General features: G+C 42.6%; 1 protein-coding gene across 2 annotated transcripts; it reads left to right on the forward strand.

The window, feature by feature from the left end:
* The first annotated feature begins 1,555 nt into the window (after positions 1 to 1,555).
* On the forward strand, positions 1,556 to 25,699 carry MANSC1 (MANSC domain containing 1). Of its 2 annotated transcripts, NM_001075592.1 has the most exons (4): positions 1,556 to 1,669; positions 8,202 to 8,520; positions 13,515 to 13,655; positions 24,401 to 25,699. In NM_001075592.1, exons 2-4 carry the CDS (start codon positions 8,298 to 8,300, stop codon positions 25,276 to 25,278), a joined length of 1,242 nt encoding a protein of 413 aa, NP_001069060.1. In that variant the 5' UTR covers positions 1,556 to 1,669; positions 8,202 to 8,297; the 3' UTR covers positions 25,279 to 25,699. The 2 variants fall into 2 exon arrangements, with proteins under 2 accessions (NP_001069060.1, XP_059742310.1); XM_059886327.1 differs by lacking the exons at positions 1,556 to 1,669; positions 8,202 to 8,520 and adding an exon at positions 10,803 to 10,958 and having other exon boundaries at positions 24,401 to 25,536.
* The last annotated feature ends 306 nt before the right edge of the window (positions 25,700 to 26,005 follow it).

Consider the following 26,005-nt stretch of genomic DNA (forward strand, 5'->3'; position numbering starts at 1 on the left):
TATGCTGCAGTTCATGGGGTCACAAAGAGTCAGACACGACTTAGCAAGTGAAAAACAACCATTGTTTTCATCATTATTATTCATACCTATAAACAATAAATCCTGCCAAATCCCAATGCCTTCCTGGGGTCTTGATTTGCACATTAGATCAAGTATTGCCAACCTAATGAAGAACTCTCCATGCTTTGAACGACTGAATAGGATTCTCTTAACTATGCCTCATATAGAAGGCACTGCAAACTCTTGAATGTGAAGAACATTTGATCAGAGGTTGCCTCTGGGGAGAACTAGATTGGGACACAGGGTGAAAGGCAGGGTTTTTACTCAACAGGTGTATCTGCATTCAGCACAGTTCAGTATCAGACCACCAAAACAAGGCAAATAATCTCAATAAAGTCACATAATTTTTTTTTGGTTTCCCAGTGCCTGTTAAAGTTATGTTTGGGGAAGCCCAGGTGGCTCAGTGGTAAAGAATCCGCCTGCCAATGCATGTGATGAGAGTTCATCCCTGCAGGGGCGGGGGAGAAGATCCCCTGGAGAAGGAAATGGCAACCTACTCCAGAATTCTTGCCAGGGACAGAGGAGCCTGGCAGGCTACAGTTCGTGGGATTGCAAAGAGCCTGACACAATTTAGCAACCAAATAGCAGAAGCAGCAACATAAACATTACGCTTACACCGTATTGTAGTCTATTAAGTATGTAATGGTGTTACATCTAAAAATATACATCCATTAATGTTAAAATATTGCTAAAAATATGCTAGCTATCATCATAACCTTTGGGCTTTCCTAGTGACTCAGTGGTAAAGAATCTATCTGCCAATGCAGGAGATGTGGGTTCCATCCCAGGGTCAGGAAGATCCCCTGAAGAAGGAAACAGCAGTCCACTCCAGCACTCTTGCCTGGAGAATCCCATGGACAGAGAAGCCTGGTGGGCTACAGTCACAGGGTTGCAAGAGTCAGACAGGATTTATTGACTAAACAATAACAATCATCATAACATTTAGCAAGTCATAGCAGTAACATCAAAGATCACTGATGACAAATCACAATCCTAATAAACATAATAATGAAAAAGTTTTAACTATTGGGAGAATCACCAAAAGGTGACACAGAGATAGATACTGTGGGAAACATGGCACCAATAGACTCACTCCAGGCAAGATTGCCAAAAACCTTCAGTTGTTGTTTTTTTTTAATGCAAAATCTGCCAAGTGCAATCAAATGAGGTACGTTTGATGATGTATATTTTGTACTGCTTGACTTCCATCATGGGTTATTTGCCCTGTTCTCAGGGAATCCGAAGATGCAGACCCTCAAACATACACCAGGGTTGAGACCCCTCGTCCTGGCTGCACGCACAGCCTTGACCCCGGGCATCGATGGGTGAGTGGGGAGGTGTGGGAGGGGCTCCCGGCTTTCCGTGGCGCCCAGGGGACCTTTCCAGGTTGCTGGGAAGCAGCTCCGGGTTGCAGGGCGGGAACGTGCCCTTCCCCCTCCGGCAAACTTTCGGCCGCCGCAACGGAAGCAGGAACTCGGGAACCACAAACCCGAGGCTAAGCGGGAGCTGCGGAGCCCCGGAGCCCCTCGCAGACCTGCCGCTGCTTCCCGGAACGTGCGGGGCTGCCCTGAAGGTGGAGGGCAGCAGGACCTCGGCCTCCCGTTGCCAGGTAAAGGCTCTTCTCCATCGTTCCCCCGCCCCCAGCCCCCGCGGACTGCATCACCACCTGACCACCTTTCCCGGAGCGAGGCTCCCCCGCCCCTCCCAGAGCTCGGACCACCGGGCTGGAGCGGGGAGGGGCTGAGCGGATGCTGGTGACCCCTGTATCCTCGAGGGGGTCTCCGGGGAAGCCAGCTGCTGCGGCAGAAGAGTCATTTCGTGAGCCCCGTACACTTCCTCAAGGAAAGGGCAAATTCCCCTTGTTCTCTTGTATGCCTTGTCTCCTGTATTCATCCAACCTGCTAATTGTTTAATACTCTGTAAGGTGTGTGTGTGGTGCAGTTATAAACACTTTGATAAATTAAGTTAGATTATGCCATGAGAAAAAATGATTTACAATATTTGACCGAGTGATTGCTGGTAAGATCCCATGACTCTACTCAGCAGGTATGAAAGCTCAGGTGCGTCTTCTCCTCACCTGTATCCCTTTCCCACTGGTTTTCAACAGAATTCAACTTCACTTTGAACCTTATTTTTTGTTTAATTATATGCTTGTTTTGATCTTTTTATTGTGGTAAAATACACATAACAAGGGCTTCCCTGGTAGCTCAGACAGTAAAGAACCGCCAGCAATGCGGGAGACCTGGGTTGGATCCCTGGGTCAGGAAGATCCCTGGAGGAGGTCATGGCAACCCACTTCAGTATTCTTGCCTGGAGAATCCCATGGACAGAGGAGCCTGGCAGGTTAAAGTCCATGGGATGGCAAAGAGTTGGAGAGTACTGAGTGACTTTAACTCACTCCCTCACAGGTAACAAAATGTATCATTTTGATCATTTTTAAAGGTAGAGTTTAGTGGCTTTAAGTACATTCCCATTTTGGGGTAACCATCACTACTGTGGTGACCCAAGGACGAAAGAGCAGAAAAAAACCAAGGAGGTCTTGGAATGCAGGAACAGAAAAACCAGACCCTTATCGTCCTTCCCTCCCCCATGATAACTATTAATGGATTTCAGGTCCTCCTGAGCAGTATAACCTGGCTCCCCTCCTACCCCATAGGGAGAAGGTATTTGCCTTACTCTCCCCTCTACCCTGTATACATGACTCATCCAATCAGCAAATGACCCACAAGACCCCTATCCCACTCCTTGTATGCTGGGTATAAAAGTGGACTAAGGACCCCTGTTCAACATGGGTTCTCCCTTGAGCTGGCCCGGTGTTCTAACAGCATCTCCCAATCTAATAAACTTTATTTCCCTCTCATTCTGTCTCATGTCTGGAAATTCTTTTCCAACCCAAGCCCGAACCACAACTATCCATTTTCAGTGTATCTGGGACACCCCCAAACAGAAACTCTGTACCTGTTAAACAATAGCTCCCCCTCCCTTCTCCACCAACCTCTGGTAACTTCAATTCTACTTTTTTATCTCTATCACTTTGCCTTTTCTAGATACTTAGTGCGTTAGTGTTAGTAGTCCCTTCAGTTCATTTCAGTTGCTCAGTCGTGTCCGACTCTTTGCGACCCCATGAATCGCAGCACTCCAGGCCTCCCTGTCCATCACCAACTCCCGGAGTTCACTCAGACTCACATCCATCGAGTCAGTGATGCCATCCAGCCATCTCATCCTCTGTCGTCCCCTTCTCCTCCTGCCCCCAATCCCTCCATCATGTACAATTCTTTGCCACCCCATGGATTATAGCCTACCAGGCTCTCTGTCCGTGGGGTTCTCCAGGCAGGAACACAGGAGTGGGTTGCCATTCCCTTCTCCAGGGGATCTTCCCAACGCAGTGATTGAACCTGGGTCTCCTGTGTTGCAGGTGGATTCTTTACCATCTGAGCCACTTGGGAAGCCAGATACTTAGTATAAGTACCCACATTCCACATTTGTCCTTTTGTATCCATTTTATTTCAGTTAGCATAATGTTTTCAGGAGGGAGCATGTATTAGAATTTCATTCCTTTTTGTAGCTGAATAATATTCTATTGCATGTGTATGCCACATTTAAAAATCTATTCCTCTTTGGACCTTCAAGGCCTAAATAATAAATGGATTGGAAGAATTAATTTACCTAGTAATGGTCGGGTATCGTTAATGAGATAAGCTCTTCATTCCTGCTTGCAGGCACAGAAAAGATGCTGGTCCTAGAAACCCAGCTTTCCTCCTGCATCCCACGTCACACTTCGTTTCATTGCCGCAGCTTCAGGACAGACTCTTAGAATCCGTTCAAAGCCAAGTGTTGGTCTGGTTTTTGTTATTTTTGTTTCTGTTGGTTTTTTTTTTTTCCTTCCAGTGACTAGAAAAGATTTGCGAAGTGTGGTAGCATACGAGTTAACTTGTGCCAGGATTCTTACCCTGGGGTCGGGGGGAGTCCATGGACAGCATTCAGAAAATCTGTGAACTTGGGTGGAAAAGTTTATTTTGCTAACCTCTAAATGCAGTGTCGTATTTCCATTAAGAGACGTGTAGGCAAAAGCCGCAGTGGGATTAGTGGTAAGGTAGCTCTGATTTGCCTCTGGCAGAAGTGGTACTTATTTCTGTATTGCATTCCTTACTGAATATGTCTCAAAATCATTACATTCGACACTACTTCAAAATTATGGCAGTGATAAAATGGAACGAAATTGGGTCATTTGTGTCGATGTGGATGGACCTGGGTAGAGTCTGTCATACAGAATGAGTCAGAGAGAAAAAAATACCGTATGTGAATTAATACATATGTATGGAATCTAAAAAGATGGTACAGACGAGCCTGTCTGCAAGGCAGGAATAGAGATGCAGGTATAGAGAGCCGACATGTAGACACAGTGGGGGAAAGGGAATGTGAGACGAATTGGGAGAATAGATTGACATATATATACCACCCTGTGTAAAATAGATAGCCAGTGGGAAGCTGCTTTACAGTACAGGGAGCTCAGCTCGGTGCTCTGTGATCATCTAGAGGGGTGGGGTGGGAAGGAGGCTCAAGAGGGAGGGGATATATGTACACTTATAAATGATTCACTTCATTGTACAGCAGAAACTAGAACAACATTGTAAAACAATTATACTCCATTAAAAATTAATTTTAAAATGGGTCATTCAAAAAATTATGGCAATGATTAGATGTACCACTTGTCATTTATCACACAGTTATTTTTTTTTAACTGAAAGTGGAGCTAATGGGATTTAGCTTCTAGAATTCATGTAAGGATTAAATGACATAATGTACGTGATGTGCTTACATAAAGAAACAGTGTTATTTTCACTTTGCTGCTTTGGGAAGTTAGACATAACAGTTAGCAAGGAAAGTATTGTGCTTTGTTACCATATAATATTTTTTTTAAACTATTGATTTTTTTACTAACTAAAGTCAACCTGTTTATATTAGGGTACACGCTTGTATTTTACAGCTCTATAGGTTTTGACAAATGTAATGATATGTTTTCATCATTACAGAGTCATATAAAATAGTTTCACTGCTTTCAAAATCCTTTGTACTCCACCCTTTCCTCCAGACGACTGATCTTTTACTGTCAATGTTGTTTTGTCTTTTGCAGAATGTCATAGAGTTGGAATCAGATACTAGTTTCTTTCACTTAAAGTGAAATTGTTAGTCACTCAGTCCGGTCTGACTCTTTGTGACCCCACGGACTGTAGCCCACCAGGCTCCTCTATCCATGGAATTTTCCAGGCAAGAATACTGGAGTGGGTTGCCATTTCCTTCTTTCACCAAATGATATACAATTAAGGTTCCTCTTTTTGTGGCTTGATAACTCATTTCCTGCTGAATAATATTCAACTGTAGGGATATACCACAATTTGCTTATCCCTTGACCTAGTAAGGGACATCTTGGCTATTTCTAGTTTTTTTTGGCAATTATAAAAAAACTATTATAAATATTTGTATGTGGGTTTTTGTCAGGATTTAGTATTAACGTTTTTTTTTTAAATTTTAGCCATTCTTGTAAATGTGTCATGATATCTCATTATTTTTTTAAAGTAATTTTATTTATTTATATATTTTGGTTGTGCTGGGTCTTCATTGCTGTGCGAGGTTTTCTCTAGTTACTGCGAATGAGGGCTACTCTCCAGATGTGGTGTGCGGGCTTCGCATTGAGGGGGCTTCTCTTGTTGTGCAGCGCAGGCTCTAGAGTGCATGGGCTTCAGTAGTTGTGGCTCGTGGGTCTAGAACACAGGCTCAGTAGCTGTGGTGCATGGTCTTATTTGCTCCACAACATGTGGAGTCTTCCCAGAACAGAGATTGGACCCTTGTCTCCCGCACTGGCAGGTGGATTCTTTACCACTGAGCCACTAGGAAAGCCTGCACCTTGTTCTTTTAATTTGCAATTCACCAATGACAGTGAGATTGAGCACCTTTTTACATGCTTCTTTGGGGAGGTGTCCAGATTTTTGCCCACTTTTAATTGGGTTGTTTGTTTTCTTTTTGTTAAGTTTTAAGAGTTCTTTGTGTATTTTAGCTACCAGTTATTTATCAAATATGTGTTTTGAAAATACTTTCTCCTAGCCTGTGGCTTAGCTGTTCATTCTCTTAACAGTGTCTTGCACAGAGCAGAAGTTTTTAATTTTAATGAAATCCAACCTACCAATTTTTTCTTTCACAGATTGTGCTTTTGGTGTTGTATCTAGAAACTCATCATCCAGACTAAGGTCACGGAGACTTTATTCTATGTTACATGGAGTTTTATAGCTTTGCATTTTACAATTAGGTCTGTGATCCATTTTGAGTTAATTTTTGTGAAAGGCGTAAGGTCAGTGTCTAGATTTTTTTTTTTTTTGTCCAATTGTCCAGCACCATTTTTGAGAAGACAATCCTTTGTCTGTTGAATTCCCTGTGCTCCTTTGTCAAAGATCAGTTGACTGTATTTGTTCAGGTCTATGTCTGGGCTCACTATTCCATCCCATTGATTTATTTGTCTGTTCTTTTGCCAGTAGCACCTTGCCTTGATTACTGGTGGTTTATGGTTAAGTGTTGAAGTCGGGAAGTGTCAGTCCTCCAGCTTTGTTTTTCTTCAGTGTTGTTTTGACTGTTTTGGGCCTTTCTGCATTTCCATGTAAACTTTAAGATTGGCTCGTTGAGGGAATTCCCCGGTGGTCCAGTAGTTAGGACTCTGTGCTCTCACAGCCAAGCGCTAGGATTCCATCCCTGGTTGGGGAACTAAATCTCACAAGCCACACAGTGCAGCAAAAAAATAAAATAAATGTTTAAAAAATTGGTTTGTTAAGATCTATGAAATAATGTACTGGGATTTTGATTGAAATTGCATTGAATGTGTAGACCAACTTGGGAAGAACTGACATCCTAACAGTATTGAGTAGTGCTGTTGATGAACATGGAATATCTCTTAATTTCTTTAGGTCATTCTTGGTATCTTTCATCAGATTTGTAAAGGCACTTAAAAAAAAAAACTCTTCAATGATTACATTTCAATAGGACTATCTTCCTTTGTAATCCTATATATTTCATTTTATACATTTAAAAACATGTCTTTTATACATTTTAAAACATGTCAGAAGAGAACCTAAGCATTACCAGAGTAATAAAGGGTGCATGACCGAAAGGTTACCAAAGACTTCATGACCTAAAAATAAAACTTAATTGGTAATTCTGACCTAGGCTATCATTAGTGAACAATTTGTATTCTGGAAATGAGGGTAGTTTCTGGTATAGCATTGCCAGTTTAACTTTTGTTTTTCCTTCCTGGAAGAACCAGCTCACCAATGGAGTTGGGATTAATACGTATTAGGACTTTTGTGTTTTTAGGGATGTCAAAAAGAACTCTTGCCCTTACACTTTCCTTCAACTAAGCTAGATTAAGCTAGATCATCCTGCTGATGGGCTAATTCCTAGAATTAGATTATTAGCATTAACCTGCCTCTGGTGTGATACTTACAGACAGCAATTAAAAAAAGGCAGCCTCAGTTTCCTCATCTGTAAAATGAGAAAAATAATAGCTTTTTTGCAGAGCTGGTGTAAGAATTAACTAGGATAATATATGTAAATTTTAGCACATTGCCTTCCACTCAGTAGGTGATTTAAAATGTTAATTGTTATTACTGAGAGAGAAACTATGTCCAAACCAATGATCAGTGATCATTTACTGCTTCATCAATGACTGCAAATTCTATGTCTCTTCCCCTCTTGTTAGGAGAGGCAGGAAGAGGAAGGATTCTAAAACTGAAAGGCAGACTACTATGATATTTTACTCCTCTTAGACATTTGTCAGATTTTAATAATTAATAGGATAGTATTGGGTTGGCCAGATAGTTCATTAGGGTTTTCCTGTACGATCCTATAGAAAAACCTCAATGCACTTTTTGGCCAAACCAATATATGTGTGTGTGCTTACTAGCTTTTTGCCAAGTTTTTAATGAAAGGTTGTCTCAAATCTATTAAAAGTGAAATGAATTAAAAAGATACTTGTTTATTTCTGGCCTTCTATGAATTGTGAGTCATTTACATTGATTTGAAGGAAATGAAATGTAGCTTCTCTAGGTTCATTCAAAGAAACAAAACTCATTGATGATTTCCTATCTTTGTCCTAGAGAATTCCATCATCTGTACTATCTTCTTGAAGCAGACTCAAGCAGGAGGGAGAGTTTATCCGACCTTTGAAGACTAAGACTAAGCTGAAATTTAACATGTTCTTCTGGGGAGGATGGAGCTTGACTTACACTTTTGTAATGATTTGTTTCCTGACACTGAGACTGTCCACCAGTCAGAACTGCCTCACTGAGAGCCTTGAAGATGTGGTCATTGACATCCAGCTGTCTCTTTCCAAGGGAATCAGAGGCAATGAGCCCATACATACATTAACTCCTCAGGACTGCATTAATTCTTGCTGCTCAACAAAAAATATATCAGGTAAGTAACAATGCCTTGATGACTCTTTATTCCATGTGTTTTTTGATGTGAGTACCTGGTCAATGAGGCTGAATGGTTTGTACTAGGGATTCTCAGCAGAGTAGAAAAATGGGTGGCACAGTCACTCGGGAATGTTTCACGTTGTGCTCTCCTCTCCCCTAAACTGAGTCAAAGTTACCTCTGAGTGTATATGTATTATTAGGTGTCTAGGTAGAAAAAGGTTGAAAACCACTGGTGTCTAACAGGCATCTAAGATAGTAAAACCAAAAATCCTGTTTAAATGCTTGGCTATCATCATGGAATATTGGAAATACAGTGTGACTTTAGTTTTATTTGTTTATTTGTTGACTGTGCTGGGTCTTCACTGCTCCTTGGGCTTTTCTCTAGTTGTGGTGAGCGGGGGCTACTCGCTAGTTTTGGTGCATGGGCTTCTCTTTGTGGTGTCTTCTCTTGCTGCTGAGCATGGCCTCTAGGGCCCACAGGCCTCAGTACTTGGGGCACGTGGACTTAGTAGTTGCGGTGTCCAGGCTCTAGAGCATAGAGCACAGGCTCAATAGATGTGGCACACGAACTTAGTTGCTTCATGGTATGTGGGATCTTCCTGGACCAGAGATCCAACCCATGTATTCTGCACTGGCAGATCCTCTACTGCTAAGGCACTGGGGAAACCCCAGTGTGACTTTAGAAAGAACGTTTAGGGACTTTCCCCATGATCCAGTGAGAATCAGCCTGCCAATGCAGGGGACATGGGTTCAATCCCTGGTCTGGGAAGATGCCACATGCCCTGGAGCAGTGAAACCCATGCTCTAGGGCCCACAGGCTGCGATTACTGAGCCTGTGCACGGCAACTACTGAAGCCCACACGCTCTAGAGCCCGTGCTCCACAAGAGAAGTGACCACAATGAGAAACCCGTGAGACCTTAGCTAGAGAGTAGCTCCCACTCGCCGCAACTAGAGAAAACCTGCGAGCAGCAGCAAAGACACAGCACAGCCGATGACTAAATAAAATTAAAGTCACACTGTATTCCAAAATAATAATAATAAAAATAATAAATGAACAATTTTTTAAAAAGAAAGAACATTTAAACAGAAAGGGAATTGAGACAAAAAGTAAAATTTTAAAATCATCTCATAGGAAAATCAGCATTTGCATTTTAAGTGGAAGCACAAAATTTCCATTTCCCCTCCCTTTCCTGGAGCTGGTGGCATAGGTGAGTCAGAAGGCCACTCATTGCGGCTTCTAGGACTCAAAGAGGCACGGGAAGGGGCTTGGAGTGACCCATTTGCAATACACAAAAGAAAACTGAGGCCCACAGGCTTGAACCACGTCCTTGGACATTTCAGGGTCCAAACATATGACCCGAAAACAGAAATATATATCTAAGTGAAAACAATGATCATTTTTTAGTTCCTTATGATCCTGTCCTAATTCCCTAAATGAAAAAAAAACAAAAAACAAAAAAAACACCTAAATTTATTGAGCATCTAATGGCTTGCTACGTGCTGGAGATAAACCATTAATAAGATGGAAAAGGCCCATTGTCAAAGAACCTAGGAGAGCTAGTGAACACTGGACTCATGATCCTTACTTGATTTATCAACCAATAAAATCATATGCTTTCTCTTAGATCTTTATTTCCTTTTCATTCTATAATGATTGTGGTATGGTACTATAAATATATATGGACATGAAATTGAAGGACACAAATTTTGCATATTTATTTCTAGTCTTTGTCCCTGATTCCTGGCACAGAGCTCCTAAAACCCTAGCAATTCCCTGAGCAAAGGAGCTTCTTCTGTTATTCATAATGAGCCCCATTCCACCATACCCAAGCTTATGCTAATGAGGTGCCTCTTAGTGGGGTCCTAGATAGATGGGATTCCTAGGTGGTTCTAGTGGTAAAGAACCCACGTACCAGAGACGTAATAGATGCAAGTTCGATCCCTGGGTTGGGAAGGTCCACTGGAAAAGGGAATGGCAACCCACTCCAGTATTCTTGCCTGGAGAATTCCATGGACAGAGGAGCCTGGCAGGCTAGAGTCCATGGGGTCACAAAGAGTTGGACACGACTGAAGCGACTAAGCCCAGCACAGATAGCTTTGGGAGGGTTGCTAGTCACCAGAAAGACCAAGCTTTGCTTAGAAACTTGAAACTTTCAGTCTTCCCACCCACCTCCAGGTAAGGGAAGTGGGGTGGAGACTGAATTCAGTCACAATGGCCAATGACTTAATCATTTTGCCTACATAATAAAACTGCCATGAAAACCCCTAAATGGTGAGTTCGGGGAGCTTCCAAGTTGGTAAACACATCCATGTGTCGAGAGGCACCCCAGCCCCACCAGGGATGGAGGTTCCTGCACTTGGGACCCTCCCAGACCTCACCCTGTGTACCTCTTCATCTGGCTGTTCATTTGTATCCTTTATGATAAAGTGTAACAGTAAGTACTGCATTTTCCTCAGTTCTGTGAGTAGTCCTAGCAAATTATTGAGCCTGGGATGGGAGGTGGTAGCCTAGTTGGGCGTTTGTGTGAGTGACCTGGGGCGTCTTGTGACTGTGCTTTGTGACTGGCGTCTGAGTGGGAACAGTCTTTGGGGACTGAGCCTTAGACCTGTGGGGTCTGACACTCCAGGCAATTAGTATCAGAATCGAGTTGAATTGTAAGACACCCCATTGGTGTTAGAGAACTAGAGAATTCACGTAGAAAGAACACCATATATTTGCTGTCATGCATGCCTGTTCAGTTGTTCAGTTGTACCCGACTGTTTTGCGAGCCCATGGACTGTAGCCCACCAGGCTCCTCTGTCCATGGGATTTCCCAGGCAAGAATACTGGAGTGAGTTGCCATTTCCTCCTCCAGGGGATCTTCCCCACCCCGGGATCAAACCTGCATCTCTTGTGTCTCCTGCATTGGCAGGTGGGTTCTTTACTACTTCGCCACCTGGAAGGCACCTATATTTGCTGTCAGGAGGAAACAAATCCTTCAGTGATCTCAAATTGACAAGCATGCTTTTGGACCCTCTTTATGGAGAAGTAATGGATAGAGCTCTCATTTAAACTTCTAGTTTTTCTCTAAATGTTGACACCAACATTTATGTGAAATAGAAACAGAGCTTGCAAATAGGACTGAATGCCACGTGGGCGTTTTTTGGCCACACTGGACACCTGGCCTTTCTCTTCAGTTCCTTGAGGGGTGTTCAGTAAGAAATTAGAGTTTACAGCTTTGTTCTACAAGCAAAAACGCTGTTGCTGCTTTACTGCGCATGCGTGCATGCTCAGTTGCTCAGTCATATCCAACTCTTTGTGACCTCATGGGCTGTAGCCCCCCCGAGCTCCTCAGTCCATGGGTTTCTCCAGGCAAGGATACTGGAGTAGGTTGCCATGGCCTAAGCAGAGGTAACTGTGGGTCTCAGTTAATGGATCTCCAACTTTTCCTTCTTTTACCAAGCATTGGTTTTTAACTGTTTGGGGCTCAAAAAAACACTTTGATAATTTGCCCATAGCCACAGACTCTAGAAAAATGCCCACAGACTCAAAGGACACAAAGTTGTGTGCACAAGGTGGACCCTACGGACCCTCCCCTTTACCCAAGTGACACCGTAAATGGTACTGCAGGATTATCACACTGCGGGGCGAAGAAAAGTCAGAGGAACTGGAGTGCCTTTCTTGTTATCTGGGTAGTGGAGAGACGACAGGATAAAAACCCCTGTAGAAGCGAACTCAGTCTGATTTCCCATTGAGGGAATCAAGGGTGATCTCTGACCTCTGCCTGATTGGGAGACAAACAAAAATGATAACAAAGAGCGGAAATTCGAAGACCCAAAAGAAGAATGGTACTGATAAAAGTAAAGCTTTGCAGCTTCATTCATTGGAAGGAGGCATGATATATATAAGGCTAAATTTACTGTTTCTACCTGCCTCAAGAAAACCAGAACTGATGGCTTCATAGGCATCTAAGATGCCTTCAGGATGCAAGAGACTTGTGAAATCATTAGGGTTACATCCATTCCCTGAAGTCCAACTCAGTACTGAATTGTAGAGTCAGTATTTCTATGTATATTTTGATAAATATTTTGGCAAATGGACGGCTTCTTTCTAAAGAATTAAATGTACTTTTAAAAATGGGTTTTGCCAGCATCTTTTACTGTTGTGATGATCTCAATTGGTAAACATCACATTACACTTGAAAATGTGTCTTATTTTCAAATATCTTTTGATATTGATTTCTAACATCATTCCACAGTGACAAGAGAACAGATTCTGTATGATTTCAACACCTTTAGACCATGAAGTTTTTGCACCTTGTTTTATGTCCCTGGATATGTTCCAGTGTCTCCTGGTTTATAGTCTATGGAAACTTGAATAGGACTTTGTATCCTGCTATTGTGTGAAAACTGTATAAATCTTTATTAGGTTGAATTGTTTTTTTTTTTCAAGTCTACTGTATCCTTCTACTGTTCTGTCTGTCTCTTCTATTAATTTTTGAGAGCCTGATATTGAAACTCCAACTAAAAATCTTTATCTATTTAAAAACATAATTGTAATATATAGTAGAACTATATGTAACTGTGTTCTGTATTTTCCAAGTCTCTTGTTAATGTGTTACTGTACTTTCATAATTAAAAAAAAATGTAGTTTGCCAGGACTTCTCTGGTAGCCAAGTGATTGACTGAGCTTCAAATGTAGGAGGCAGGGATTCGATCTCTGGTTGGGAAACTAAGATCTCATATGCTGCACAGCCACAAAAAATTTTTTAATTAAAAAAAAAATTTAATATGCTTTGCCAAAGTTACCTTCATTCAGAGTTTTAAACCCAAGGTCTTTAAAAATTGCTTTCCGTGACTAAACTAAGGAAAAGGAAATGACTCAGCAGCCAGCAGGCAGCAAACAAAAAGGGTTTTGTGTTGGCTACCAGAATAAATGAAGTTTTCCTGCTCTCCATACTCTTTGGAAAATCCTATATCAAAATAGTTACTTGTGAAACCTTTCCTTACAGGGGACAAAGCATGTAACCTGATGATCTTCGACACTCAAAAAAAATTTAAACTACCCAACTGCTACCTGTTCTTCTGTCCCAGTGAGGAAGCCTGTCCCCTGAAACCAGCAAAGGGACTTATGAGTTACAGGATAATTCGAGGTAATAAGAACCTTGCTCTTTGTCTTTTGTGATTGGAATTATTTAAGGATAAGGAGTTGAAAAAGAACTACCAAAGGGGATCACAAATACAGAGGCACATCAGAAAAATCTCATGATTTAAATTTCAGTTGATTCAACCAAACATCTTTTCTTTGCCCCAGTGAAAGACTTATGAATGATAGTATTTTGTTTTGTTTCTGTTTCTGTTCATAAGATAAAAGACACACAGACCTTTCTTGAAAACATTTTGAAACACCTCTGTAAACTATGCCAGCAACACTGGAATAAGGATACAGGTCTCCAGGGTGACTATTTTGAAAGAGTTAAGACCTGTGTAAATACAGTATATAAAATTCCATTTGTTATTAGGTACAGCTATTTTATTATGACATTCGCTGAAATCAGACTTACTGGATTTTGTTATCCAGACCTGAAAAGAAGCGCATTTAAGAAGCTCTTGAGAATCTGCCATATGTAAGTTTTGTGCAAGGCATTGGAGATACAGTCTCTATACTTGAAAATTATGTATTTGCTCAGAATACAGAAAATAACAAGTAAAAATAATAAAATCGTTTGGATCTGTCTTGGTGAGACTTTGGCTTGTTAATTTCTCAGGATGCATTGCTTTCAAGTTTCCTTTAAGTTTTAGAAAGTTTTTATCCTTATACCCTTAGGTAGAAACAATATTATCTTTTTTTCATTTATTCAAGAAGCAACAAATTTTACTTAGCATTTCTTATGTGCCAAGCATTTTTAATACCCTAAGGATACAAAGATATGATATTAAACATGAAAAAACATGGTTCTCACTTCTGGCACTAATGTTTCAGGAGAGAGAGACAATAACTTTAATAAATAAATAATTAAAAAATAGAGTCACCATGGACATAGAGAGCAGACTTGTGGTTGCTAGGGAGTATGGCTCTGGGAGAGGGATGGAGTAGGAGTCTGGGGCTAGCACATGTAAGCTATTTACATAGAATGGATACACAGCATAAGGTCCTATATACAGTGCACTACTTTAACCGTTTTAAAAGCAAAGTCCTGCTGTATAGCACAGAGAACTATATTTAGTATCCTATGAAAAATCATAATGGTAAAGAATATAAAAAAGAATGTATTATAAAAGAATATAAAAATGTATAAAAGATTATGAACGTGAAAGTTAAGTCGCTCTTAAGTCGCTCAGTCGTGTCCGACTCTTTGTGACACTGCGGACTGTAGCCCACCAGGCTTCTCCGTCCATGGGATTCTCCAGGCAAGAATACTGGAGTGGGTTGCCATTTCCTTCTCACGTTTTATATAAAAATATATAAAGAATATAAAATGTATATATAAATGAATATAAAAATGTATCCTAAAAGAATATAAAAAAGAATGTATTATATTCAAAATTTAATCACTCTACTGTACAGAAGAAATTCACACAACATAGTAAATCAACTATACTTCAAGAAGAAATTTTAAATTAAAAAATAATAGTGAAATAGATGGCTAGTGGAAAGCGACTGTATAGCACAAGGAGCTCAGCCTGGTGCTCTGTGATGACCTAGAAGGGTGGGCTTGGGGTGGGGTGGGAGGGAGGCTGAACTAGAAGGATATATATCAATAGATACTTACAGCTGTTGTACAGCAGGAGCTAACAGCATTGTAAAGCAGTTATCCTCCATTTAAAAAAATAACACTTAGTAATCATGAAAAAATGAAACATGGCCTTTATATAAGAAGATATTTTCAATGCAGAGAAACTGAAAACATAAAATTCCCATTAAAAAAAAAGAGAGTCTCAAGAGCAAATAATTAATTTAAGACAACATAATAGATTATCACTGAGTGGACCGTCTCAATTAGGTGATCAGGGGACACATCTGCGAAGTTGTAACCCCTAAGCCGAGATCTGAACACTGAGGAGCCAGATGTGAGAAAATAGCGGGAAGACCTTCCAGGCCGAGAAAACAACCTCATCCAGTATCTTAAGGCAGAATGGTTGGGAGTGTTTGTTCAAATACTGCAATCTCAGTGGCTGACTCATAGTGAAGCATGCAAAGAGTGATATGCAAGAAGGAAGGAAAGTGGGGCGAGCCCATCAAACTTGGTAGAGGCCATTGGGAGTTTTTCAGGAGGTATGTAACATGCTGGGTTTTTGTTTTGTTTTGATTAATTTTTATTGGCGTGTAGTTCCTTTGGCTTCCCTGGTGGCTCAGTGGTCAAGAATCGCCTGCCAATGCAAGAGACACAGGTTCAGTCCCTGAGTTGAGAAGATCCCTTGGAGAAGGAAAGGGCCATCCTCTCCAGTGTTCTTGCCTGTAGAATTCCATGGACAGAGGAGTCTGGTGGGCTACAGTCCATAGGGTTGCAAAGAGCTGGACATGGCTTAGCGACTAAACAAAAACATAGTCGCTTTACAATGTTGTGTTACTTTCTGCTGTATCAGCTATAGGTATACATGTATCGCTTCTTTTTTGGATTTCCTTCCCATTTAGATCACCACAGAGCTTTGAGTAGAGTTCCCTGTGCTCTGCAGTAGGTTCTCATTAGTTATCTATATAGTATATATAGTATCAATAGTGTGTATATGTTAATCCCAATCTCCCAGTTCATCCCCCTTCCATAACGTGCTGTTTTAAAGGTGATTTCTCAGAACTCACCCTGACTGCTCTATTCGGAATGGACAAGCATGAATCAGCAAGAGGGCAAGTGGGAAGGCTGGCTTGGAGGTGGGATGAAGATCATAGAGGAAAGCCATGGCCTTTGGGACCAGGGAGGCAGTGGAGAAGATGGAGGGAAGTAAACTATGGGCCATTTCAGAGGTAGTGTCGGCAGGGCTTACTGGTTGGCGTGGATGTGGGGAATGAGGAAATGAGAAGAGTGAAGCTGAATCCTAGTTCTTCTTTTCTTTTAATTTACTTATTTTTGGCTGTGTTGGGTCTTCGTTGCTGCGTGTGGGTTTTCTCTCATTGCAGAAAGTGGGGACCACTCTCTGGCTGCAATGCACGGGTTTCTAATCACAGTGGCTTCTCGTGTTGTGGAGCACAGGCCCTGGGGCATACGGTCTCAGTAGCTGTGGCTCCCGAGCTCTAGAGCGCAGGCTCAGTAGCTATGATGCACGGGCTTAGTTGCTCCTTGGCATGTGGGATCTTCCTGGACCAGGGATCGAACCCATGTCCCCTGCAGTGGCAGGCGAATTCTTTACCACTGGACCACCAAGGAAGCCCTGAGTTGTAGTTCTTGACTTGAGCATCTAGCTGGACAGTGGTGCTGTCTGCTGAACTAGGGAAGATTTGAAGAGAAGCGGTTTGGGGGTTGGAGGGAGAGTGCAATGAAGATTTTCTGGGGCATGGTGCTGCCCAGGGTGCCTGGACACTGACCCTGCTTTGTTCCCTGGATGAGGCTGTGTCTGAGTTTGTTCATGAACTAAGAAAGCTTGATATATCCAACATTCCTTTGAATAGGAGCATAAAGCACAGACGGCTTGTGTAAATTCTTCCTACATAGTGATAGAAGCCCAAGTCCTAAAAGATTGGCAGATAAAGTACAGAGTTTCAGTTTTGCTCTGGAGGTGGATAAGGGTGATGGTTGTACAACCATGTGAATATACTCAATGCCATGGAACTGTTCTCCTAAAAAGGGTTTAAGTAGTGTGTTGTATGAAGTGTATTTCACAATAGTTGTGAAAAAGGATAACAGAAAAAATTAGGTTTCTCAGAACATCCAGGATCTTACCTTGCATGGAAAGAGTCTTGTCGCCTCCTGCACTTTCTGGGCTTCACACTTGCCAGGGCAGCTGCCCCTAACTGTTAGGCTTCTTCGTGTCTATGTATAATCCTGAATGAAAACACCAGGACCAGCAGTAATGTGTGGATATAGCCGGTCCTCTTTTTTCATCACCTGGAACACTGCAGAGCCTGTTGAACACCCAGGGATGGTATCTAGCAGGACCTGAACATCGTGCTCTGAGTTTCCAAAGGTGGCAGGGCTCAAGACACTAATTGGATTGTTGGTTTTTCTCTTTCAAGAGCTCCCATCAGTTGGAAGCTGGGCCATCACATCCATCTCTCTGATCCCTTCTCACTGCCTCTTCCTAATTGTGTCCTTTCTTCTGCTGTCACTGGGTGTCTTTTCTCTCATCTATTTCATGATTAAAGCAGAATATTAAAGAAATGATGGAATATTCTGGAAATTATAACACAATCCAATAATTCTATACTTCCATAATATCTATCAGTTTAGTTCAGTTCAGTTCAGTTTCTCAGTCGGGTCCGACTCTTTGCAACCCCATGGACTGCAGCATGCCAGGCCTCCCTGTCCATCACCAACTCCTGGAGCTTGTGCAAACTCATGTCCATCAAGTCAGTGATGCCATCCAACCATCTAATCGTCTGTTGTTCCCTTCTCCTCCCACCTTCAATCTTTCCCAGCATCAGGGTCTTTTCCACTGAGTCAGTTCTTCACATCAAGTGGCCAAAGTATTGGAGTTTCAATTTCAGCATCAGTCCTTCCAATGAATATTCAGGGTGGATTTCCTTTAGGATGGACTGGTTGTATCTTCTTGCAGTCCAAGGGACTCTCAAAAGTCTTCTCCAACACCACAGTGCAAAAACATCAATTCTTTGGCACTCAGCTTTCTTTATGGTCCAACTCTCACATATGTTCATGACTACTGGAAAAACCATAGCTTTGACTAGATGGACCTTTGTTCACAAACTAATGTCTCTGCTTTTTAATATCCTGTCTAGGTTGATCATAGCTTTTCTTCCAAGGAGTAAGCATCTTTTAATTTCATGGCTGCAGTCACCATCTGCAGTGATTTTGGAGTCCCAGAACATAAAGTCTGTCACTGTTTCCATTGTTTCCCCATCTATTTAACATGAAGTGATGGAACCAGATGCCATTATCTTAGTTTTCTGAATGTTGAGTTTTAAGCCAACTTTTTCACTCTCCTCTTTCACTTTCATCAGAAGGCTGTTTAGTTTTTCTTTGCTTTCTGCCATAAGGGTGGTGTCATCTGCATATCTGAGGTTATTGATATTTCTCCCAGCAATCTTGATTCCAGCTTGTGCTTCATCCAGTCCAGCATGTCTCATGATGTACTCTGCATATAAGTTAAATAAGCAGGGTGACAATATACAGCCTTGACGTACTCCTTTCCCGATTTGGAACCAGTCTGTTGTTCCATGTCCATGTTCCATGTCTGTTGCTTCTTGACCTGCATACAGATTTCTCAGGAGGCAGGTAAGGTGGTCTGGTATTCCAATCTCTTTCAGATTTTTCCACAGTTTGTGGTGATCCACACAATCAAAGGCTTTGGCATAGTCACTAAAGCAGAAGTAGATGTTTTTCTGGAACTCTCTTGCTTTTTCAATAATCCAATGGATGTTGGCAATTTGATCTCTGGTTCCTCTACCCTCTGCCTTTTCTAAAACCAGCTTTAACATCTGGAAGTTCACAGTTCACATACTGTTGAAGCCTGGCTTGGAGAGTTTTCAGCATTACTTTGCTAGTGTGTGAGATGAGTGCAATTGTGCGGTAGTTTGAACATTCTTTGGCATTGCCTTTCTTTGGGACTGGAATGAAAACCGACCTTTTCCAGTCCTGTGGCCATTGCTGAGTTTTCCAAATTTGCTGGCATATTGAGTGCAGCACTTTCACAGCATCTTTTAGGATCTGAAATAGCTCAACTGGAATTCCATCACCTCCACTAGCTTTGTTTGTAGTGATGCTTCCTAAGGCCCACTTGACTTCACATTCCAGAATGTCTGGCTCTAGGTGAGTGATCACACCGTCGTGATTATCGTAGTCATGAAGATCTTTTTTGTACAGTTCTTCTGTGTATTCTTGCCACCTCTTCTTAATATCTTCTGCTTCTGTTAGGTCCATACTATTTCTGTCCTTTATTGTGCCCATCTTTGCATGAAATGTTCCTTTGGTATCTCTAATTTTCTTGAAGAGATCGCTAGTCTTTCCCATTCTATTGTTTTCCCCTATTTCTTTGCATTGATCATTGATCCGTAAAATCTATATCAAAGAAAAAGGCATTGGTGTGAAACTCTTTATTGTGTAATTAGTTTTAAAAGTGAAAGCAGCACTTTGGGAGTGACTGTTAAAGGAAATTGGTTTAAAAGTTTCTACAGCTCAGATGTCTAAATACTAGGGAATGGTAGGGTGTAAAACATGATGTATCCACCCGAGGGAATATGATGCAGATATTAAAAAATAAGTTTGAGATGTAGAAGTAAAAGGTCACCTAAATTTCAGGTGAAAAACACCCAATTGTTCTTAAGTTACATGAAAAAAGTTTTAGTTTTCAGGTATACATAAATATTAATAGTTGCTGGGGCATCATGATGGACATGATAGTCAAATTTATTTTATAACTTTCATAATACCTCTGTCATGTTGTTGCTTTGATAATATCTATATTAGAGACAGAGAGCAGTGGTAAAGATTTTCTCCACTGGAAGTGGGAGGGAAAGCTTGGCTCTTGCAGAAACCATTTTTTTAAGGGCCAGTGTGAAGGTGGTGGTGGTGGTTTAATCGCTAAGTCATGTCCGACTCTTGCAACGCCACGGACTGTAGCCTGCCAGGCCCCTCTGTCCATGGGATTTTTCAAGCCATACTGGAGTGGGTTCACTGTGAAGGTGAAAGTGAAGTTGCTCAGTCGTGAATGACTCTTTGCAACCCTATGGACTCTGTCCGTGGGATTTTCCAGGCAAGAGTACTGGAGTGGGTTGCCATTTTCTTCTCCAGGGGATCTTCGTGTGACCCAGGGATCGAACCCCAGTCTCCCACATCGTAGGCATACCCTTAACCGCCTGAGCCACCAGTTCAGTTCAGTCGCTCAGTCATGTCCGACTCTTTGAGACCCCATGAATCGCAGCACGCCAGGCCTCCCTGTCCATCACCAACTCCCAGAGTTCACTCAAACTCACGTCCATCAAGTTGGTGATGCCATCCAGCCATCTCATCCCCTGTCATCCCCTTCTCCTCCTGCCCCCAATCCCTCCCAGCATCAGAGTCTTTTCCAGTGAGTCAACTCTTGGCATGAGGTGGCCAAAGTACTGGAGTTTCAGCTTTAGCATCATTCCTTCCAAAGAAATCCCAGGGCTGATCTCCTTCAGAATGGACTGGTTGGATCTCCTTGCAGTCCAAGGTACTCTCAAGAGTCTTCTCCAACACCACAGTTCAAAAGCATTAATTCTTCGGTGCTCAGCTTTCTTCACAGTCCAACTCTCACATCCATACATGACCACAGGAAAAACCATAGCCTTGACTAGACGGACCTTTGTTTGCAAAGTAATGTCTCTGCTTTTCAATATGCTGTCTAGGTTGGTCATAACTTTTCTTCCAAGGAGTAAGAGCCACCAGTGTGAAGGTAATGAAGTGAAATTAGAATCCAACAGTTCCTGTGGCAGCCACCAGGGGGCACCACCAGCCCAGAGCAGGTTGATACCTAGGGGCAAACTCACCTACGCCAGACTTGGTGTCCTGTCTGTATTCACAGATATTTACACATTGTGTTTGTATTACTATTTCTGAATCTGCCCATGTTGCTGGATTGAGATTACCCCATAAAAATGAATTGTCTGCCTCCCGGTTAGAGTGAAATCCAGTAGATATTTTTGGCGGTTTGTTTAGAGATGAACTCAGTTTGCTGGGATTGACTAATATTTACAGACCAAAAGTTCGAAAGATGATAGTGCACTCTGTTCATTCTGTAAAACCATTGCAGCTGGACATTATTTAATTTCAGTTTGTTTTTGCAGCTTGGTGGTCTGTCATGCCACCAAGGACTAGAATAGACTAGAATAGGGAAATTCAGAAATAGAATAAATTGAGAGTCTGTTGGCTCAGCTGGTCTCCAAGTTAATAGTCAATACTTAAATTGTTTTATCTAGTGAAGTCGCTTGCATATGAAACTCAAAAGAGGGGCTGAGTACACAGGGCTGTTTCCCAGTGCCTTCTGTAGCTCATGTCTATGTGACTGAGGGAAAATACCACACCCCAATGGCAAACAGCAGAGGGTGAGGTAAATGGAGCAGGTGTGGAGGATCCCAGCGTGGTTCTAGGCTCTTAGCCAATAGATGAATCTTATCAAGAAATGGGACTAGCCCTCGCTTTGTTTTATTTATAACCTTGCATTCTTGAGAAAGGAAACAGCTGTTTTGGTCATTCTTGTCAATGGGCTTAACTTCTGAGTTCACATACATCACAGAGCATTTACTTAGTCTTTTTTTATATATTTTAAAATGAAATGTGATGAGTCCTGCTCTTTTTAAAAATATCTGACACAGCCTAAAAATACAGATGCTGTTTATCTCACGGTGACACTGTGCCTGCCAATGTCATATCACCTGCAGCAGAAACTCTTTTCTTCAGCTCTGTTGGAAGAATTTCAGGTGTCAGCATTCTATTTGAAAGGGTCCTAGAGAAGGTGCCCACAAACTTTTTTCTGTCAGGGGCCAAATAATAAGTGTTTTAGGCTTTTCAGGCAAGTCTTTTAGGCTTAGTGGGCTATATGCAATCTGTCAGACATCCTCACCTCTGTCTTTGCAGTAGAGACAGCCACAGACAATATGTAAACAAATGAGCATGCTTGTGTGCCAATAAAACTTTATTTATGGAAACTGAAATGTAAATTTCATATAATTTTCATGTGTTACAAAATATCCTTTTTTTTTTTCAATAATTTCAGAATGTAGAAGCCATTCTTAGCTTGCAAGCCTTATAAAGAGAGGTGGCAGGGACTTCTCTGGTGGTCCAGTGGCTAAGACTCTGCAATCCCAATGCAGGGGGCCTGGGTTTGATCACTGTCAGGGAACTAGATCCAACATGCTGTAGCTAAGAGTTCAAGTGCTGCAACTAAAGACCCAGCACAGGCAAATCCATAAAAAAAATATTAGCGAGAGAGATGGCAGGCTAGATCTGGCTCTCGGGCAATAATTTGCTGATCCCTGTCCTAGATGGATTAATAAGTGACGGTTCTAAAGGACCTCAAGTGGTGTGACGTTTAGAGAGTAGTCAAAGATGTCACACGTGTGAATGTGCCTCTGGATCTATTTGTTAGGAGAGAGGAGAGTGAGGGCTGGTTTAGAATTGGTATTGAGGGGAGTGGAGAAGGCAATGGCACCCCACTCTAGTACTCTTGCCTGGAAAATCCCATGGACGGAGGAGCCTGGTAGGCTGCAGTCCATGGGGTCGCTGGGAGTTGGACACAACTGAGCGACTTCACTTTCGCTTTTCACTTTCATGCACTGAAGAAGGAAATGGCAACCCACTCCAGTGTTCTTGCCTGGAGAATCCCAGGAACAGGGGAGCCTGGTGGGCTGCTGTCCATGGGGTCGCACAGAGTCAAATACGACTGAAGCGACTTAGCAGCAGAAGCAGCAGCATTGAAGGGAGTTGAAATAGAAGAGGGAAAAGAGAACAGAGGAGAATGAACCAGTAAATTCTAGAAAGTTCTTTTGCTTCCTTCCTTGTGTTTCTGCAGTTCTTACTGAAGTGTAACGATTAGCCCAGTAGCAGAGTGAGCACATGCTAAGTTGCCCCTGTTGTGTGCACGTCTTTGCAACCCTATGGAATGTAGCCCGCCAGGCTTCTCTATCCATGGAATTCTCTAGGCAAGAATACTGGAGTGGGTTGCCATGCCTTCCTCCAGGGGATCTTCCCAACCCAGGAACCCAAGTCTCTTATGTCTGCTCCAATGGCAGGCGAATTCTTTATCACTGGTGCCACCTGGGAAGTCCTCGGTACAGAATGATATGGTGCAATTCAACTGGCCTTTCCCTGCCCCAGATTGCTTTAACTGGCCTTTTCAGTTCGAGTTGTCATAAACAGCATGTGTGACAAAGAGCAAAATTCTAACCTTTCTCAAGCAGGAGGAGCATCTGAGGCTAGTTCCTCCTGTGCAGGAGTTGGGACTGTGATTGTCTGCTTTTTATGTCAGCCACGTGGCCAGCATGACTTCAAATACTGGTCCATGGTCTTCAGAACCTGAGATACTGGCTATAGAATTTTAATCTTCAAGAGTCAAAAGGAGGGGACTTCCCTGGTGGTCCAGTGATCAAGACTCCACACTTAAGGGCATGGGTTCCATTCCTGATCGGAGAACTAAGATCCAAGCATGAATACTGGAGTGGGTTGGTATTTCCTCCTCCAGGGGATCTTCCCGACCCGGAGATTGAACCCCTGTCTCCTGCATTGCAGGCAGATTCTTTACCGCTGTGCGGCCTGGGAAGCCCTTGCTGCCACCACTGAACTCCTCTTAGCATCTTTGCTGGCCCCTCCTACCTCCTCCTTCCTCTAGAAGGAAGGTGCCATCACTTTAGAAATAAACCTGTGTGCCATCACTCTAGAAATAAACCAGAGCTTCTGCAGGAGAGGCCAGGTCCTTGCACCATGAAATATTGGGCTTCCCTGACAGCTCATTGGTAAAGAATCCACCTGCAATGCAGGAGCCTCAGGTTTGATCCCTGGATCTGAAAGATCACCTGGAAGAGGGCATGGCAACTCACCCCAGTATTCTTGCCTGGAGAATCCCGTGGACAGAGGAGCCTGATGGGCTACAATCCATAGGGTCAAAAAGAGTCGGGTACGACTGAAGTGACTTAGCTCCCATGCACATACCATGAAATATCAGGTAGCAACAGTCTGAGGTCTTATTGAATAAGCTGATAACATTTGTCTCTTCTGTCCTCCTTTCATATGAAAATGTCGAAGTCTTCCTATTATTTTCTTTCCATTTTCAGGTTTCCCATCTTTGGCCAGAACTGATTTGCCAAACCCAGGGGTAGCTCAGGAAAACTCCATCTTCCCTGGCGGATCTTCCCATGCCATCACTCCCACTCACCAACCTCCAACCCATGACTCAGAGCCCACGGTCTTATGGAGAGATTCGTTTTCTCAGACGTCTGGATCCTCGGATCACTTGGAGAAACTACTCAAGATTGATCTGGAGAGCCCACCGTCATCTGATTATAAAGAAGAAGGCCACTCTCAGACGTCACAGTCTTCCTCAGGACCAGCAATAGCTAATCTGCTGCCTGAAAATGTGACGGCGTTCCCCTCTACGATGGCGGTGTCTTCTCTGCACACCGTCCTGGCCACTCCGAAGTCTCTCTCCGCATCCCTCCCTGCCACCAACATGGCAGTGATGCCATCTCTGACTTGGCAGCCTCAGAGAGCCACCTCCGCCCCAACCCTAGCCACGATCACTAGCACGACCACAACTGCGGCTTCGACTTCCCTCTCTAGGGCATCCACGGACTCGCGACGCCCACCCGCCGCAGTGCCCTTTCGAGACATCGCCAATCTGACTTGGAGTGCGGAGGATGCCGGGGCCTCTGTTACATTTCCTTTGTCAAATGTGGATTCTCCTGCCACAAATAAGACAGCTTCCCAGGAGAATGGGAAGGCCAGTCCAGGCGACCCCTCCCTGAGCAATGCTCCAGGAAGCCAGCAAGGCTTTGCCGTTGAGCAGTGGCTCCTGATTGGGACTGTGCTCTTTGGGGTCCTCTTTCTTGCCATAGGCCTGGCCCTCTTGGGCAGAATGCTCCTAGAATCCCTCCGCAGAAAACGTTACTCGAGGCTTGATTATTTGATCAATGGCATCTACGTTGACATCTAAGGAGAACACTAGCTATCTCTTAATTCGTGTAGTTACTACTGGCCTCACTGCAGCGAGTTTCTGATGACTTTCTGATCTTCGCAGGATTTTTCAAGTGTTTTGAAGACAGGCAGATGCCTCTTACTGAGTTCTTTTTGCTTGTTCTTTAAAGAGAAAGGGGGCAAAGAAACAAATGGGGTGGCCTGAGTGATCTGTCTCTAAACCATTAGATGAAAACAAAGCTCTACCTAAAGCAATAAAGAATAATTGCCACATAAATTGGAAAGCGACTGGCTTTTTTACAGAGAAGAAGGGTTAGGATTCCTAGGCTCCATTTCACTAATGTTTCTGGTTCCAGATAAAGTTGACTGTTTATGATATTAATTCTAATGGATTTACTTTCCTTTTTATAAGAATTCCAATAAAACTTATTCCAGATGTAGTTCCTTCCAATTAAATATTTGAATAAATCTTTTGGTACTCAGTAATGTTCCTGTAAATGACACATCCAGTTGGATAACTTTAAATTTATTCCCACCAGCAAAATGATTAAATGATGAAAATATGTGTTCTAAGTTAAAATGACACCCCCCCCCTTTTCCCATCAGTGAGCAAAAGGGAGTCCTTAGGGAGAATTCTAGCAGAATATTAGCCTGCATGGAGACAATGATAAGTGAGTTCTGATACATGGCCAAATCTACTTTGGGTCTGTTCTAGCTATTTTTTTTCAAAGAAATAAAATACACAG

This window comes from Bos taurus, chromosome 5, assembly GCF_002263795.3.
Source record: "Bos taurus isolate L1 Dominette 01449 registration number 42190680 breed Hereford chromosome 5, ARS-UCD2.0, whole genome shotgun sequence".
NCBI lineage: Eukaryota > Metazoa > Chordata > Mammalia > Artiodactyla > Bovidae > Bos > Bos taurus.